The sequence below is a fragment of the Arvicola amphibius genome, chromosome 6, assembly GCF_903992535.2.
Source record: "Arvicola amphibius chromosome 6, mArvAmp1.2, whole genome shotgun sequence".
NCBI lineage: Eukaryota > Metazoa > Chordata > Mammalia > Rodentia > Cricetidae > Arvicola > Arvicola amphibius.
In genome coordinates, this window is record NC_052052.2 from 154,245,179 (window position 1) to 154,261,790 (window position 16,612).

At 45.1% G+C, this 16,612-nt stretch overlaps 1 protein-coding gene across 1 annotated transcript in view; it reads right to left on the reverse strand.

Moving 5' to 3' along the window:
- Positions 1–16,612, reverse strand: part of Klhl3 (kelch like family member 3) — a 115,396-nt gene that overhangs the window by 88,026 nt on the left and 10,758 nt on the right. Inside the window, 2 exon segments of the mRNA XM_038334485.1 lie at positions 7,590–7,709; positions 16,480–16,548. Of these exon segments, the coding sequence (XP_038190413.1) occupies positions 7,590–7,709; positions 16,480–16,548 (189 nt within the window).

The following is a 16,612-nucleotide window of genomic DNA, read 5'->3' on the forward strand; positions in this document are numbered from 1 at the left end:
GCCACAGGACCGAGCCAATCCCAGACCTTCTCTATCAGCCTTCCAGGTCCCTCCCTCACCTTTCCCTATTGTCACAGACAGCATTTGCTGAGTGAGGGATTGCCAACCACTTGCCTAAGTGCTCCCCGCAGCCTAACACGGGTTCATTTAATCCTCTCTACAACCAACTCACTGAAGTGAGGCTAATTGTTATGCCTGCATCCTGCAATGAGGGAACAGAGGCCCAGGGAAACCAATAAGATCCTCAAAGGTCCACAAGAAAGTAGAGATGGGATTCGAAGGCACGTAACTGAATCCCCAAGCTCCTTCTGTGGTACCCTGATCACCACTAGCCTCTTCCTTAAAATGCTAGCAACAGGTGAGAGGCAAGGAAGACAAGGGCATCTCAGTTTGCTCATGGGCAAGGAAGGCAAGGGCATCTCAGCTTGCTCATGGGCAAGGAAGGCAAGGGCATCTCAGCTTGCTCATGGGCAAGGAAGGCAAGGGCATCTCAGCTTGCTCATGTCCGGCTTCTGTCTGAGGATGCTGGGTCAATGAGTCTGTCATGGCTGAAGGATAGAAGAAAACTTGAGCACCTGCTTTCTCTGGAGCAGCACACTTAGTCATTGCCAATACCAATGCACTGTTTCCGTTTCTCTCAGAGAAACAGAACCATAAAGCCTGAGCCCACAGGATCTGCAGACGCTCTCCCAAGCCTTGGATAGCATCTGGCCTCTAAAACTCAAAGAAGGGAAGCGATGCCCAAATAAGAAGGCTGAACTCTGAATACAGTTCTCTAGACTAAATACAGTGCTTTCTCCGGAGTATCCCCAGGCTTCATCACTGGCTGGCACTTAGGGCCAGAAAAGACAAGGAATGGAGGGCTGGTGGTGGGGCTTCTGGGATGGGTAAGACCTTTGGGAACTAAGAAGCCAAGACCATTGGACCTCATTCTACAGCAGGTGGCACCAACGGGAACAGAACCAACTCTGCCCTAAGTAGCCACAAGAGCACGAGCAAACAAGCCTCCACTGTTTTCTTGACAGCCTTAGCTGGAAAAACACCGTGCGGCCCAGTTTTGAGACCACTTTGGGTAAAATGGTGAGACTCTTGTTTAAAAATACTGAGCAAGAACCAAGCCCCCGAAAGAATACACTAACATAGAAACAGCCACTGTGATGGTATCTCAATTGTCAAAGGCCCAGGATGGCCTGGGACATGGCTGTAGGCACACCTATGGAGGATTATCTTGGTTAGCTTAACTGAGATGGAAGAACCTGTTCTCTGTGAGCGGCGCCATTCCCTAGGCTGGGATTCTGGCCTGCATATACAGGAGGAAATGAGCTGAGCACCATCATCCATGGTTCCCCATTCTTGACAGAGAATACACTGTAACCATCTGCCTCAAGTTCCTGGAGCTGCAAACCCCACACACACACACTAGTGGGCATAGCCTCAGACTGAACCCAAATAGACCTGCTGTTCTTTAGCTGCTCTTGCCAGGCATTTTATCACAGCACAGAAACAGCCGCTCAGGCAGCTGTACAGATCCACAGAAAAGAGTTGGAAGGCCATAAAAACAGGCTTTTGCTACTGTTTAATGTATTTTATGACATTTACGGTCAATTAACTTATGAGAGGGTGCATGTTTGTATGTATGTACATGCGTGTACAGGTGCACACACGTGTGTGCATATGCATGTGGAGGCCTAAGGTCGATGTCAGGTGCCTTTTTTATTTTCCACCTCATTTTTCAAGTTTGTTACATTTCATGTCTTGCTGAGGTGGGGGGCACGCCAAGGCAAGTATATGTACATTTGAAGGTCATACCATGGCAAGCATGTGTGTGCATGTGAAGGTCATACCATGGTAAACATAGTTGTGTGAAGGTCATGCCATGACAAGCATTGTGTTGTCTAAGGTCATGCCAAGGCAAGCATGTGTATGCGTGTAAAGGTTATGCCATGGTAAGCATGTGTGTACGTGTGAAGGTCATACCATAGCAAGCATGTGTGTATGTGTGAAGATCATGCCATAGTAAGCATGTGTGTATATGTGGTCATGCCATAGTAAGCATGTGTGTACACATGAAGGTCATGCCATGGCAAACATGTGTGTGTAAAGGTCATGCCATGGCAAGCATGCACGTGCACATGAAGGTCAAAGAACAACTGACTGGAATCTGTTCTTTCCTACCACCACATGGGCTGCTACCCACTGAGACATCTTGTGAACTCTCCGCCTCGTTTCTGAGACAGGGTCCCTTACTGAAGCTGAAACTCAGCTCCCGATTGGCTAAGCTGCCCGTCTCTATCTGCCTGTCTCTGTCTCCCACCCCCGCCCTTGGCACTGAGTCTACAGATAGAAGCTGCTGCACCTGGCATCTTCCTGGTGCTGAACTCAGTTCCCTGCGCAGCGCAAGCCCTTTACCCAGTGTCCCGTCTCCCCAGACCTCTAATCGACCTTTCGTAAGTGTGCCCTGAGCAGTCGGCTGTGAAAGAGTTACAGGATGCCTGGAGAGAAAGTGGAGTGGAGTGGATCGCTCCCTTGCACTGTGCACAAAAATTACTTCTAAGTGAACCAAATAGCTAAGTGTAAGAGTCGAAATATCAGCCTAATAGAGGAAGACACAAGGAAGTCATGGCTTCAGATAAACAATGGCTTTAAAGCTATCACACCAATGTCAGGTGGTGGTGGCACACACCTTTAATCCCAGCACTCAGGAGGCAGAGACAGGTGGATCTCTGAGTTTGAGGCCAGCCTGGTCTACAAGAGCTAGTTCCAGGATATCAATAGCAAAAGAAAAAGATGCTAATTAGATGTCCATGCTTAAAACATTTGCAGTTTCAGGACATCATTGAGAAGCACAGATTTCCGACTCATAGAATGATTTCTTTTTTTGGCAAAACATTTATATGAAAACAGACCTATATCTAGAATATAAACCAACTCAAACTTACACCTAAATAACCAACAGAAAAATAGATTAATTTTAAAATGGAGACAAGGGATTTCAAAACATATCTTCCTAAATAAGACATTGAAACAGCCACTGGTCACAGTCACAACTGTCACAGAAGGTCAGAGTCCTCAGACATCACCTCACACCCAGAGAAAACCTACGAACGAAGCCACATCTAATAACAAATATCATGAGGAACCGGGGATTTGGAAAGGAGCAATCGCACTCCTACATGCACACCCGAGAAGTGAAGACACACACCACACAGACTAGAAGGCGGTGCACTAGAAGGCGGACAGCAAGCGGTGCTAGATGTGGGGCCTGGCCAGAGGTAAATACCATTGTCCAAAGAGAATAAAATGCTGAGATGCGCTGTGGCGTGGATGAACCGCCAGGGCGGCGTGGCCTCACACTCCCGGAATCCCAGTACTCTGGAGATGGAGGCAAGAGGTCCAGAAACTTGAGTCTAGCCAGCCTGGGCTACAAGAGTCAAAAACCCAAAAATAGGACCGGAAGATGGCTTAGTGGTTAAAGTGCTTATCTTATAAGCAGGTCCTCAGTCCCCCAAACCCACATCACAAAATTAAAAAAGAAAAAGACTAGGTGTGGGGGACACACATTTGTAATCCCAAGCAAATCTCTCTGGGGCCCACTGGCCAGCTAGCCTGGTCTACTAGGTGAATTCCAGGTCACTGGGATCCTATCTTTAAAAGAGCTGAGTGGCTTCTGAGGAAGGACAACCTGAAGTTGTCTTTTGGCCTCTAAATGCACATACACACATATGCATGTGCACCTTACACGCTTGCACCCACACACACATGCACACATGCAAGTAATAGTCTTTTTTTCAAGAAGGCATAGAGCGATCTGTAGCCATGCAGAGGGTGGTGAAAAACACCAAGGGGCTGGGGTACAGCTCACTGAAAGGACGCAACCCTCAGCAAGGCCAGCCAACCTTCAGCAGAGAGAGAGAGAGAGAGACAGAGAGAGAATTCTAAACGCTGGCTGGTGCCTCCACGCTTCCCGCTCCCCTCTCTCAAGCCTGGTCGGGAAGTGCATCTCCAGAAAGGTCTAGTCTCCACTACCTGCTCTAGGTCAGGAGCCAGAGTCCCCCACCAGAGCTCTGCCACCCAAAGGCACCACAGTCAGAACCACGCACTGAAATGGAAAGGAGGGGCAAGGCTGAGTGGTTGCCACGGCAACAGCTCCTTCTCTACCACAGAAGTAAAAAGAATAGGAAACTCAGGAGTTGTGTGATTCATAAATTGCAAAGAGCATGTGTGCTTGAACTAAAATAGTTCAAAAGTGAGGGAGGGGAACGTGGAGACAATGGGAGATGCAAGCCCAGGCCCCTGGGTACTCCGGAGCAGTCATTAGTGCCACCTCAGCAGAGTGAAGTCTGCCTATCAGCTCACCACTAAAGTCCCATTAAAGTCACCCGGATCAATAGCACAGGGATGCAGGCCCCATCTATAACACAGTGATGCAGGTACTTCTGCCTGCCTTACCCATCGACCCTACTTTCTAAAGACAGTCTTCGAATACCTTGGGGTTTGATATTGCCTCTCAGTACCGTAAGAACAGAAGCCTCCCTGAGGGCCAAGGCTTTGATTCTCTTACCCACTGCCCGACATCTGCAACCCAACACAAGCTAACCATGACAGAACGTAATGGGCCAGGCCTCAGCATTAGCTAAGGCCTGTGGCCATGGTCTTCCAGGCTGTTGAATCGACTCTCTTTCCAGGAATTAATCCTATGGAAGTAATTGCCACAGTGCATGTGTGTTTAACAACCACAAGACACGTGCTAGTACTATTCTGAGCAGGTCACTGACTAACCCTCAGCAATCCAGCAAGAGTGAGCCCGTCACTCACCAACCATTAACAATGTAGCAAGAGTGGTGTTATTAGCTGCCCTTCATGGCTGACAAAAGGGAGATCAGGGAGATTAAATTGCCCAGGGCCACGTGGTTAGTATAGGCTAGAACCGCACAGTACCGGAACCAAGTCTGTGCTTGTGAGAGAGACACGCCAATGGAAAGCTAACCACTGAGAGTGGGTTTTCCCCTGTGGCATGAGGAATGATGACATCCCCAAAAGGGGACTGACTTTTATAATATGCCAAAAGTGGGATACCATCTATCCATGTGATTCATGTTAGATACAGTAATGTAGGAAAAAAAATGTTCAACGATAGAACAGGGAGAGAAATCAATCTGTAAGTATGCCAAAGAAGAGAAAGCGATTCCCCAAAGCTCTATCAGTAGGTCATTGACAAAGTCATATGCGACTTTTTAAAACATTGAACCTTTATTCTTATTTTATGTATGTGGGTGTTTAGCTGGATGTACATCTTGCAGTATGCATGCAGTGAGTGCCTGTCATGGCCGAAAGAGGGTGTCAGACCCTGAAACTGGAATTACAAATGGTTGTGAGCTTGGATTTGCACTCTGGTCCTCTGCAAGAGCAGCCAGGGCTCTAAACCACTGAGCCACCTCTATTGGTGGTTCTTTGATCACCCTCCTTCTCTAGATGTTCTGCTGCAATAACTACAGCACAGAAAGGAAGACAGAGGCAGAGGGCAGGCACAACTCATGCCTACACCCAAAATAAAAATTTCAAACATAAACATCTGAACAAAGCAGAAAGGGGACAGACGAGAGTATTCATTTAAACCTCAGCAAAGGACTGTGGTTCTCAGACCCATGTTTTCCCAAACGCTAACAGGCGTCTAAGTCTCAAGTACGTGTGGGAATCTTTAGTCAGCCACAGCAGAGCCTTCAATATGCCTACGTGCATTCTCAAGACCAATCAAGTTTGAGTACAAGACTCCATTTTCCCACAGTGTCTAGAAGGAGCTAGCGTTCCTCAGGTGTCAGCAGTGCCAAGCCCTAAAAGGCAAAGAAACAGTACGACTTCTGGGCAGAGGTAGAGACCCAAGTCAAGCAGACGCTCCTGGAGAGAGACGTGAAATCCGGGAACCAACAGGCACACCAGGGTGACTTCTAAATCTAAAAGGAAGGAGGGTCATAGCTGGGGGTGAGGAGGGAGAATCTGCACAGGCAAACTCAGGTCCGGGAAGAAAACCCACTCTTGGATAACTGACATAATGTGTGCCCTGAGGGCTAAATGTGGAGCTCCAACAGTATCTAGGAAACACCGCAAAGATCCTTCAGTGATGGAAGATGTGCGTGTTCATGTGCATGGCCTCCAATCCTAGCACCTACGTTCCCAGACTTTCCAGGGAATCTGGCAGGAGGCCTAAACAAATTTAACAATATGCCATATGTTGCTTAATTTAATTTTGTGTGTGTGTGTGTGTGTGTGTGTGTGTGTGTGTGCATGTGCACGTGCTAAATACTGGCCATGCAGAAAGGAGAACTGAGAAAACAAACGGAGAATAACTTCAGGACTGGCAAGGTGGCTCACTGGTTACGGAGCTTGCCGTGTAACCCTGACAACCTGAGCTCAATCCCCAGAGCCCATCTAAAGGGGAAAGGAGAGAACTGGCTGAGAGTTGTCCTCTGCCTCCCAAATGCACACCGTGACACCCGCACACCCACACACAGACACACATATACACACAGATGCACACTGTAGCACAAACATGTTCCTGTACACAGACACATACGGACGCGTGATGTGACAAACACACGTGTACACACACACACATACAATGATAGTAAAGTTCAAAAGATTTCCTAAAGGAATCAAAGAGAGCATCTGTTTAAATATGATCCATCCCCCACGCGGCATACACTTCGGTCAGCCGTGTGTTGCTTTCTCTGCCTAGAGGTCTCCTCCCTACCCCCACCACCCTTTGTGTTTTTAACTCTTCCTTGGCCTTCAACACTCAGCTCAAGTGTCTCCTACACGCCCAAAGTTCATTTTCATGCTTGTCCTGCTCCACCCTTTAGAAAACAAATATAAGTTTGTGCACCTGCGACTGTCAGGCCTGGTACATCCTGTATCCGAGCACGCTTGCTCTGAGAGACTCTTTTAAAAAAAACTCTTCACACTCCTGACCTCGTGGCTCCTACCTACTCCTCCCAGGGCCTGGGCAGTAGCTGAGACAGGAGGAAATGCTCCCCATTGGCTTTGTACCAGAGAACACGTTCAGTGCCCAGAACCCATCTCAGAACATGCTTGCCAAACATGTACACTGGCCTTACAAATAGCCCTGCTGCCCTCACCACCCAACTTGGAGGGATTAGATGCCCTTTCACCCCACATCTTTACAGAGTAGACATACGTTTCAGGAGAGGTGCATTCTGCCACTTGTGTGGCAGCCTTCCCAAGCCAAACTCTGTCCGAGAGACGAGAGAAGGGGAGCTAAACAGTGTGTGCCATCTGCTATCTCATCTGCCCTGTGTGTCAGTACGCAGTCACCCCAATGTCAGCTCCCAGGCTTAGCCACTGACTTGCTCTACCCACAAATGAACGCCCCCTGTGATTAATCACTGAAATGTAGGCATTGAATAATTATAAAGGGGGAGGCTTCAGTCTCAGAATCTGAAGCGGGAGTGGAGCAAGAGCGGGCCACGAAGCTGGAACCCAGTAAGAGTGTGCCCCAACGTCTGTTCTCGGCCTCTAGTGGAGCTCACCCTTCGGGTTCCATCTCAAAGGGCACAGGGAGGGTAGGAAAGTACCTTCGAAGCTCATTCATGACCTTGAAGGCCTTTCCCATGTGGGCAGGGTTGACAGTGACTGTCCTCCGGCTCTCCTCATCATCCTGGGCCTGCACCGTGGACTGAGGGCTCAGCTTGACGCTGTGAGCAGAAGACAGAGGGAAAGAGAGGTCACGTATTAGCAAGCACAGTTGTACTTCCCCCACGAGTCGACGGACGTGAGCCACCCATGAGGGGTGACTCTGTCAGCCCATTGTCGTCACCCAAGACACCAGAGGAGGAAATACTGCCCCATTTCTGCAGGACCTTCCAGGGCACAGCGCTTTTCTCTGGAGGAAGCCGGGCTCCTGCTCAGATTCTCCCACCAGGCACTGTGACTTTGTGAGAAGTCTTTTCCCTCCACTCTGCCCTCCCTCCCTCCCTCCCTCCCTCCCTCCCTCCCTCCCTCCCAGAAAAGGAGCTGGTGTAAGCAGCATTCTAAACTCTCTGTGGAGACATGGATCCACTTAGCAGTTAATGGGGGCTAATATATGACAGGCATTATATTTCAGTTCACGGGAAACACGATGGTAAACAAAGGCCAGTCCCTCCCAACAAAAAGTTCCAAGTTCAGTGAGGGGGAAAACCAAGTAACAGTCAAGCATCATATTTTTTAAAGATTTATTTATTCATGTATTTTATGTATATGAGTACCCTGTCTTCATGCACACAAGAAGAAGGAATCTGATCCTATTACAGAAGGCTGTGAGCCACCATGTGGGTGCTGGGAATTGAACTCAGAACCTCTGGAAGAGGAGCCAGTGCTCTTAGCTGCTGAGCCATCTCTCCAGTCCCCAAACATCATATTTTAAGCATTACAACTCCATAGGAACTACAGAAGCACAAGGGACTGATTTGGTGATGCCAGGGTAGAAAACACCTCCCAAAAGTAAAGACCTGGCAGTGGAACTGGACTGGAGGAGGGCAGGAATGGGTTAGACAGGAAGCAAATGATCACACCTATAATCTAGAAAACCCACAATGGCTTAAGTTTAAAGAACAGGGTCTCACAAGTGAAAACATTTGGGAAACCACAATTCTATTGAAGGATAGACAGCATGGCTGGAGAGATGGCTCAGCCGATAAGAGAACTGGCTGCTCTTCCAGAGGACTTGAGTTTGATTCCCAGCACCCACATGGTGGCTCACAACTGTGTATAACTGCAGTTCTAAAGGATCAGAGCCCTCTTCTGGCCTCCGCAAGCATGCACAGCACACAGACATGCATGCAGGCAAAATACCCGTCTACACAAAGCAAAGTAAAAGTAAGAATTCTAAAAAGAGAAACAGGAGCCTGAAGTTGTTATGGGAAGCACAGACTGTAAGGCCTATGGGAACAGACACGACCTAATAACCCATTGTCTCAACACTGCTTGCACGAAAATCAAGGAATAAAACTTTTGAATATGTTGTAGTGTTCCAGGAGTAGGAAGGAGGAATCACAAGATGACTAAGGGAAGGATCTCTCCTCAGACAGGAGCTCGAGACTCAAATCCAGAACCTTGGAGGGAACTGCTTAGGCCAGACTCCACTCTGTGAGCGGGAAAACAGAAATGTCCCCCTTTGTGCAGAGTTGGGAGCCTACAGTTTATCCAGCCCCCAGACTTTGAAGGTGGTCCTTAGGATGTGACCTTGAAGGTAGTCCTTAGGACGTGACCTTGGAGGTGGTCCTTAGATGTGACTTTGAAGCTGGTCCTTAGACGTGGCCTTGAAGGTGGTCCTTAGACGTGACCTTGAAGGTGGTCCTTAGGATGTGACCTTGAAGGTGGTCCTTAGACGTGACCTTGAAGGTGGTCCTTAGGACGTCCCCCCATCAAGCATCCTCTATCTGCTGATGCCTCCCTCACCTTGCAAACAGCTGAAGACAGAGATGCTTTCTTTATATGAGCATTACCAAAGTCCTGGGAGTCTTAGAGTTCATGCTGATGCTCGTCACTACCTGAAATCCCAGACCCATGGCTTGTCTAACTGTAGCAGACCCTCGCCTTTGGCTCCCATCTTCCTGGCTTTCCTGCCCCTCCCCCTCCCTTCACTTGAACCTGTCCATGAGCTCTGGGGCTGTTTGGAGTCCTTGCACAAGGAAATCAATTCAACAGAGGAAGATAAACATGGAGATACACAAAGACGATTAGAAATACATATTTAAGCAAGTTAAAAAAAATTCCAAAAGACTGGAGAAATGGCTCTATGGTTAAGGCTGCTCCTTCAGAGGATGGGGGTTTGATTCCCTGAACCCATGTGGTAGCCACCTGTAACTTCAGTTCCAGGAGATCTGACACTCTCTTCTGGCCTCTGCCAGTATCAGGCACACATGTGGTACAGGAACGCATGCACACAAATGATGTGGGAGATCCTTCTGTATATGTGTTGCTTTTATTGGTTAATGAATAAAGCTGTTTTGGCCAATGGCTTAGCAGAGTAAAGTCAGGTGGGAAATTTGAACAGAGATATAGAGAGAGTAGGCGGAGTCAAGGAGATGCCATGTAGCTGCCAAAGGAGAGAGACATGAAGGAAACTTATCGGTATGCCACAGCTTCGTGGCAGTACACAGATTAATAGAAATGGGTTGGTTTAAGATGTAAGAGTTAGTTAATAAGAAGCCTGAGCTAATAGGCCAAATAATGTTGTAATTAATATAGTTTCTGTGTGATTATTCAGGTCTGAGTAGTAGGGAAATGAACAAGCAGTCTCTTTTTACACACGTGCACACACACATATATATTAAAATATATATAATTGTAATTATATAATCTAATATATAACATATATATTAGAATATCAAGGCAGAAAATGTGGCCAGAGAGTGGAAGCACCCACAAGGATAAAAAAGTTTGCATCCCAAGGTAGGAAGGTAAAATTGCAATCTTTTACTTTTGATACGTAAGCTCTTTGTCTATTAGCTACTGAGTTTTATAACACAATGTCAAAAGGAAATTCAAATTTTCCAATGAGTTCTACTTATTGATCCTTATTTTTCCCACTCCCTGTCATGCCACTGTAGTTCACGAGACTTCACATACACAGTGATCTATTTCTGTCTCTCTAGCCAATTACATAAGGTCAGTTTACACACATATATTACTTCTGCAGCTTCATGATGTCTGATTTCTGACGGGCTAAGTCCTCAAGCCTTTGGCTGTTCTTGAGAAATCACCTTGTATGTCCCATCTAGTCCTTTATTCTTTCTACAAACCAGCTTCTCGAGTTCCAGGGCACACCCCAGCAGGCCTTTGATAGAGACCTCATTATAGGTCAATTTAGGTTGAACCAACATTTCTTTTAAGTTATTTCTCCCTACCCATGGACATGGGCTATCTTCCGTTTATCTAGGCCCTTTAAATGTTTTATTATTTATTTATTTATGTGCATGTGTGTGTGTAACTGAATGTACATATGTGTATTACATGCATGCAGGAGCCAACAGAGGCCAGAAGAGGATTTCAGTCCCCAGAACTAGAAATACACAGGTACATGAGTGACATTAAAAGGACCAATGGAGCTGGAAAGATGACTCAGTGGCTAAGCGTGTTTACTGCTCTTGCAGAGGCCTGGAATTCAGTCCCTGGCACTCATGTAGCCTCTCATAACCAACTGCAATACAATCTGAAGATCTTACACACACACATCATGCTCGATTTTGTCCTAAGTATATTACAGTTTCTTATTATTTTATGATAGAAATTGTCCTTTATACCTGGGTGGTGGTGACACACATCTTTAGTCCTGGTACTCAGGAGGCAGAAATAGGCGAATCTCAGAGTTCAAGGCCAGCCTGGTCTACAGAGTGAGTTGCAGGGTAGCCAGGGCTATACAGAGAAACCTTGTCTCAGAAAGAAGAAAGGAAGGAAGGAAGGAAGGAAGGAAGGAAGGAAGGAAGGAAGGAAGGACAGAGAAAGATAGAGAGAATGTTCTTTTTAGAGTATATTTGCTGATTGTTGCAATTTGTGAAATATAATTACATTTACAAATTGATTTTTCTAGCCAGCATCCATACCAAATGATCTCATTGTATCAAATTATTTGCTATTGATTCAATTAAATGTTATTTATAGATAAACTTTATATTATTAGTGTATAATGCCAAAGATGATATTCCCATTCTCTCTCTCTCTCTGCCTTTCTGTCTGTCTGTCTATGTATTATGGGAACTCCTTCAGCCCAAAGCCTTTAAGATACCAGCCCACTTGGGCATGGTCTCTTATACTATAAATACAGATGTACGTGAGGTCTCTTGGCTGCTGGATTTGGGTCCTATTCCTGGCTCGTGCAGAGGACTGTTGATCTGAGTCTACCCCTAAATAAAGAACCCTTTATTACACTCCATTCTGAGCTAGTATGGGACTCTTTTATTATAATCATCTACATCTCTATGTGTGTGTGCATGTGTGTGTGTGTGTGTGTGTTTGTATATATGATTCTCCTGCCTCAACTTCCTGAGTAGCTGGGGGAATGGGCCTGTGCCACTAAGCCTAGCGTCTACTTTTTAAAATTATTTTAGACTTATGGGTAGAGCATTTTATCTGCATGTACATCTGTGTACTGCAAGCTTGTACGTGGTGCCTGTGGAGACCAGAAGAGGATACCTCATGCCCCAGAACTGGACTTACACACAGGATGCTGAAATCAAAACCCAGATTCTCTAGAAGAGCAGCCAGGGCTTTTAATTACTGAGCCGTCTCTCCAGCCCCTTGAGTTTTTTTTTAACCAGGTTGAATACATAATTCTAATCATCTTTGTGCACCTCCTTACGGAAAGACATTTTGTGCTGGCTAAGATGATAAACTAATGCCAAAGAGCGAGCAATCATGAATTCCTGCCATGGTCCTGATTTCAAAGATGCCCTAATGTTCCCTGTTGCATATGCTTATCACAGGATTTTACTACATGCATTTTATGGAGTTAAGCAAAGTCCCAAGTTGGGTGTGGTGGCAATTGTCCATAATCCCATCATATGCGGAAACAAGGAGATTGTGAGTTCAAGGTCAGCCTAGGCCACACAGTGAGTTCCAAGCCAGCCTGGACTAGATAGGGAGTGGAAGGGAAGAGGAGAGGACAGTGATGAGGTAGGGAGAAGAGTGGAGGGGGCGGGAGCGGAGGAGAGAGGAGGATTCGCTTCTGTTTTTATTTAGGCTTTTAAATCATATTTATATTGCATTTTACCAAATAACCTTTCATATATAATAAAATGATGATATACAGATTTTCAATGTGGAAAAGCCAAGATCAGAAGAGCTAATATGGAGCAAATCCAGGAACCACTGAAGGCCCTAGGCAGGGAACTCATAAGTCAGAGCTCAGGACAGCCGCTAGCTCCACTTCACAAGTATGCAAAAAGTATAAACCAAACGGGCGTGTTGGGGGAACCGACACATCCTCTGTGGTGACTCTGCCATTGCTCTTTTGCTTTCCAGCCTTCCAGAATCCATGTGCCTGCTAACGCCACACTGTTTACAAAGGGGCCTTCAATATGAAGTGCCCATGAAGTCCAACACAGCATTAACTAGCACGAGGCCTCCCTGAAAGGACAATGATGGGCAAATGTGCCCTGCCCGCCCCCAGGTGAGTCTGCTTCTTTTTGTTCTAGAGCTTTCATGTGTGCTGTTAAGTCACTAGTGTGAGATTTCTCCATAATCAATTTGAGGGCTGAAATCAATAAAATAGGAACAAAGAAAATAACAACACAGAAGAAACATTGCCAAACTCTTTTTATGAGGCTACAGTTGTCCTGACACCCAAACCATTCAAAGACCCATCTAAGAAAGAGAATTACAGACAATCTCCCTCATGAACATGTATGCTAAAATACTGGCAAACCAAATCCAAGAACGCATCAAAAAAAAATCATCCACCATGATCAAGTGGGCTTCATCCCAGAGATGCAAGGATGGATCAATATACAAAAATCTGTCAATGTAATTTACCATATAAATAAACTTTTTTTTAAAAAAAAATAAACCATAGGATCATCTCATTAGATGCTGAAAAAGCCTTTGGCAAAACCCAACACCCCTTCATGATAAAGGTCTTGGCGAGATCAGGGATACAAGGAATGTATCTAAAATAAAAGCAATATACAGCATGCCAACAGTCAGCATCAAATTAAATGAAGAGAAACTCAAAGCGATTCCACTAAAATCAGGAACAAGGCAAGGCTGTCCACTCTCTCCAATCAATTCAATATAGTCAAGACAGAACAATAAGACAACTGAAGGAGATCAAGGGGATACAAATTGGAAAAGAATAAGTCAAACTTTCACTATTTGCAAATAATATGATAGTATATATAAGTGACCCTAAAATTCTACCAGGGAACTCTTACAGCTGATAAATACCTTCAGCAATTTGGCAGGATACAAAATCAACTCAAAAACATTAGTAGCCCTCCTATATACATATGATAAGAGGGCTGAGAAAGAGATCAGAAAAACCTCTGATATTATTGTAGCCACAAATAATATAAAATATCTTAGGTAATGCCAACCAAAGAAGTAAAAGATCTATATGATAAGAACTTCAAGTCTTTGAAGAAAGAAATTGAAAAAGATACCAGAAAATGGAAAGATCTCCCATGCTCTTGGATATGTAGGATCAGAATAATAAAAATGGCAATCTTACCAAAAGCAATCTACAGATTCAATGCAGTCCCCATCAAACTCCCAACACAATTATTCACAGACCTCAAAAGAACAATACTCAACTTCATATGGAAAGACAAAAAAAAAAAAAAAACAGGGTAGCCCAAACAATCCTATACAATAAAGGAACTTCTGGAGGCATCACCATCCCTGACTTCAAGGTCTACTATAGAGATACAGTGATGAAAATCACTTGGTATCGGCATAAAAACAGATAGGTGGACCAATGAAATTGAATCGAAGACCATAATATTAATCCACACACCTATGAACACCTGATTTTTGATAAAAAAGCTAAAATTATACAATGGAAAAAAGAAAGCATCTTCAACTAATGAAGCTGGCATGACTGGATATCAACATGTAGAATAATGCAAATAGATTCATATCTATCCCCATGCACAAAACTCAAGTCCAAATGGATCAAAAACCTCAACATAAATCCATCCACACTGAACCTCAAAGAAGAGAAAGTGGAAAGCAGCTTTGAATGCATGGGCACAGGAGACCACTTCCTAAATGTAATACCAGTAGCACAGACACTGAGAAAGACAATTAATAAATGGGACCTCCTGAAACTGAGAAGCTTCTGTAAGGCAAAGGACATAGTCAATAAGACAAAACAGCAGCCTATAGAATGGGTAAAGATCTTTATCAAGCCCACATCTGACAGAGGACTGCTCTCCAAATATATAAAGAACTCAAGAAACTAGACATTAAAATACCAAATAATCCAATTAAAAATGAAGTACAGATCTAAACAGAGAATTTTCAACAGAAGAATCTCGATGGCCAAAAGACACTTAAGGAATTGCTCAACATCCTTAGCCATCAGGGAAATGCAAATCAAAATGACTCTAAGATACCATCTTACACAAGTCAGAATAACTAAGATCAAAAACACCAATGATAGTTTATGCTAGAGAGGATGTGGAGTAAGGGCAACACACCTCCATTGCTGGTAGGAGTGAAAATCTGTATGGTCACTTTGGAAATCAGTATGGTGATTTCTCAGAAAGTTGGGAATCAATCTACCTCAAGACCCAGCAATACCACTCTTGGGCATATACCCAAAGGATGCACACTCATATCACAAGGACATTTACTCAGTCGTGTTCATAGCAGCATTATTCCTAACAACCTGGAAACAACCTAGATGCCCCTCCACCGAAGAATGGATAAAAAATGTGGTACATTTACACTATGGAGTATTACTCAGTGGTAAAAAAAAAAAAAAAAAATCTTGAAATTTGCAAATGGAAGGAAGTAGAAAACAACATCCTGAGTGAGGTAACCCAGACCCAGAAAGACAAACATGGAATGTACTCACTCATAAGTAGATATTAGACATAAAGCAAAGAATAACCAACCTATAATACATGACATCAGGGAGGTTGGAACAAGGAAAACCCTGAGAGACATGCATGGATAACCCTGGAAAGGGGAAAGAGACAAGGTCTCCTGAAAAAATTGGGGTTGTGAGGTGGGGGGAGAAGGGAGGGCTGAAGGGGACGGGAGAAGGGGAGGGAAAAGGAGAACATGAGGGAACAGGATGGTTGAGATGGGGGAAGGACAGAGAGGGAGAGCAAGAAAAGAGACATCTTGACTGAGAGAGCCATTGTGGAGCTAGTGTGAAACCTAGCACCAGGGAAATTCTCAGGAATCCACAAGTATGACCCTAGCTAAGACCCTAAGCAATAGTGGAGAGGGCTCTTCACAGTGGCCAGCTGGTCTAATGTATTTACTGCCCATGTGAGATTGTCTCAAAAATGGCTATAGTGAAATAAATCTCAAAAATCCTCAACGTAAAGTCACGATTCTTGCATAGCATCCAGGTACCCCACAAACACGTCAACCTGAGCAGAACCTGAACCACCGGCCGGACCTTACTTACTCAGACATTTACTGAGGACTGTTATGTACTGAATGGATGAACGGCCCACTGTGAATGAAATTTCCCTCCCTTTCCCAGTATCACCTCCCATGAGTCTGTCCTGTCCCGTGAGGACCCTCAGCTTCACCTCCTCTAGGCAGCCCCTGGAATACTTCAGCCCCAACTCCTCTCTGTTTCCTAAATCCTTATTGTATTCCTAGCCTGTGACCCAACCGGTACATAGAACATGACTGTGCTTAAGTTTTTTTCATTTACTTATCTAGCCAACATATTGGCAGGCAAGGACCGTGTGTCCGTGGACTGTCTAGTGTAACAAGACCTCGAGCATTAGTAAGCCCCCAAACCTTAGCACAACTGACTCCATGATGGAAGTGCCATTCAGGTCACCAAACTCAGCATGTTGACGGCACCACCTGCCAAAGCAAAAACAAAGGCCTCATCCATCAAAGCCCATAGTTGTGCAAAGTCTCTCAATGT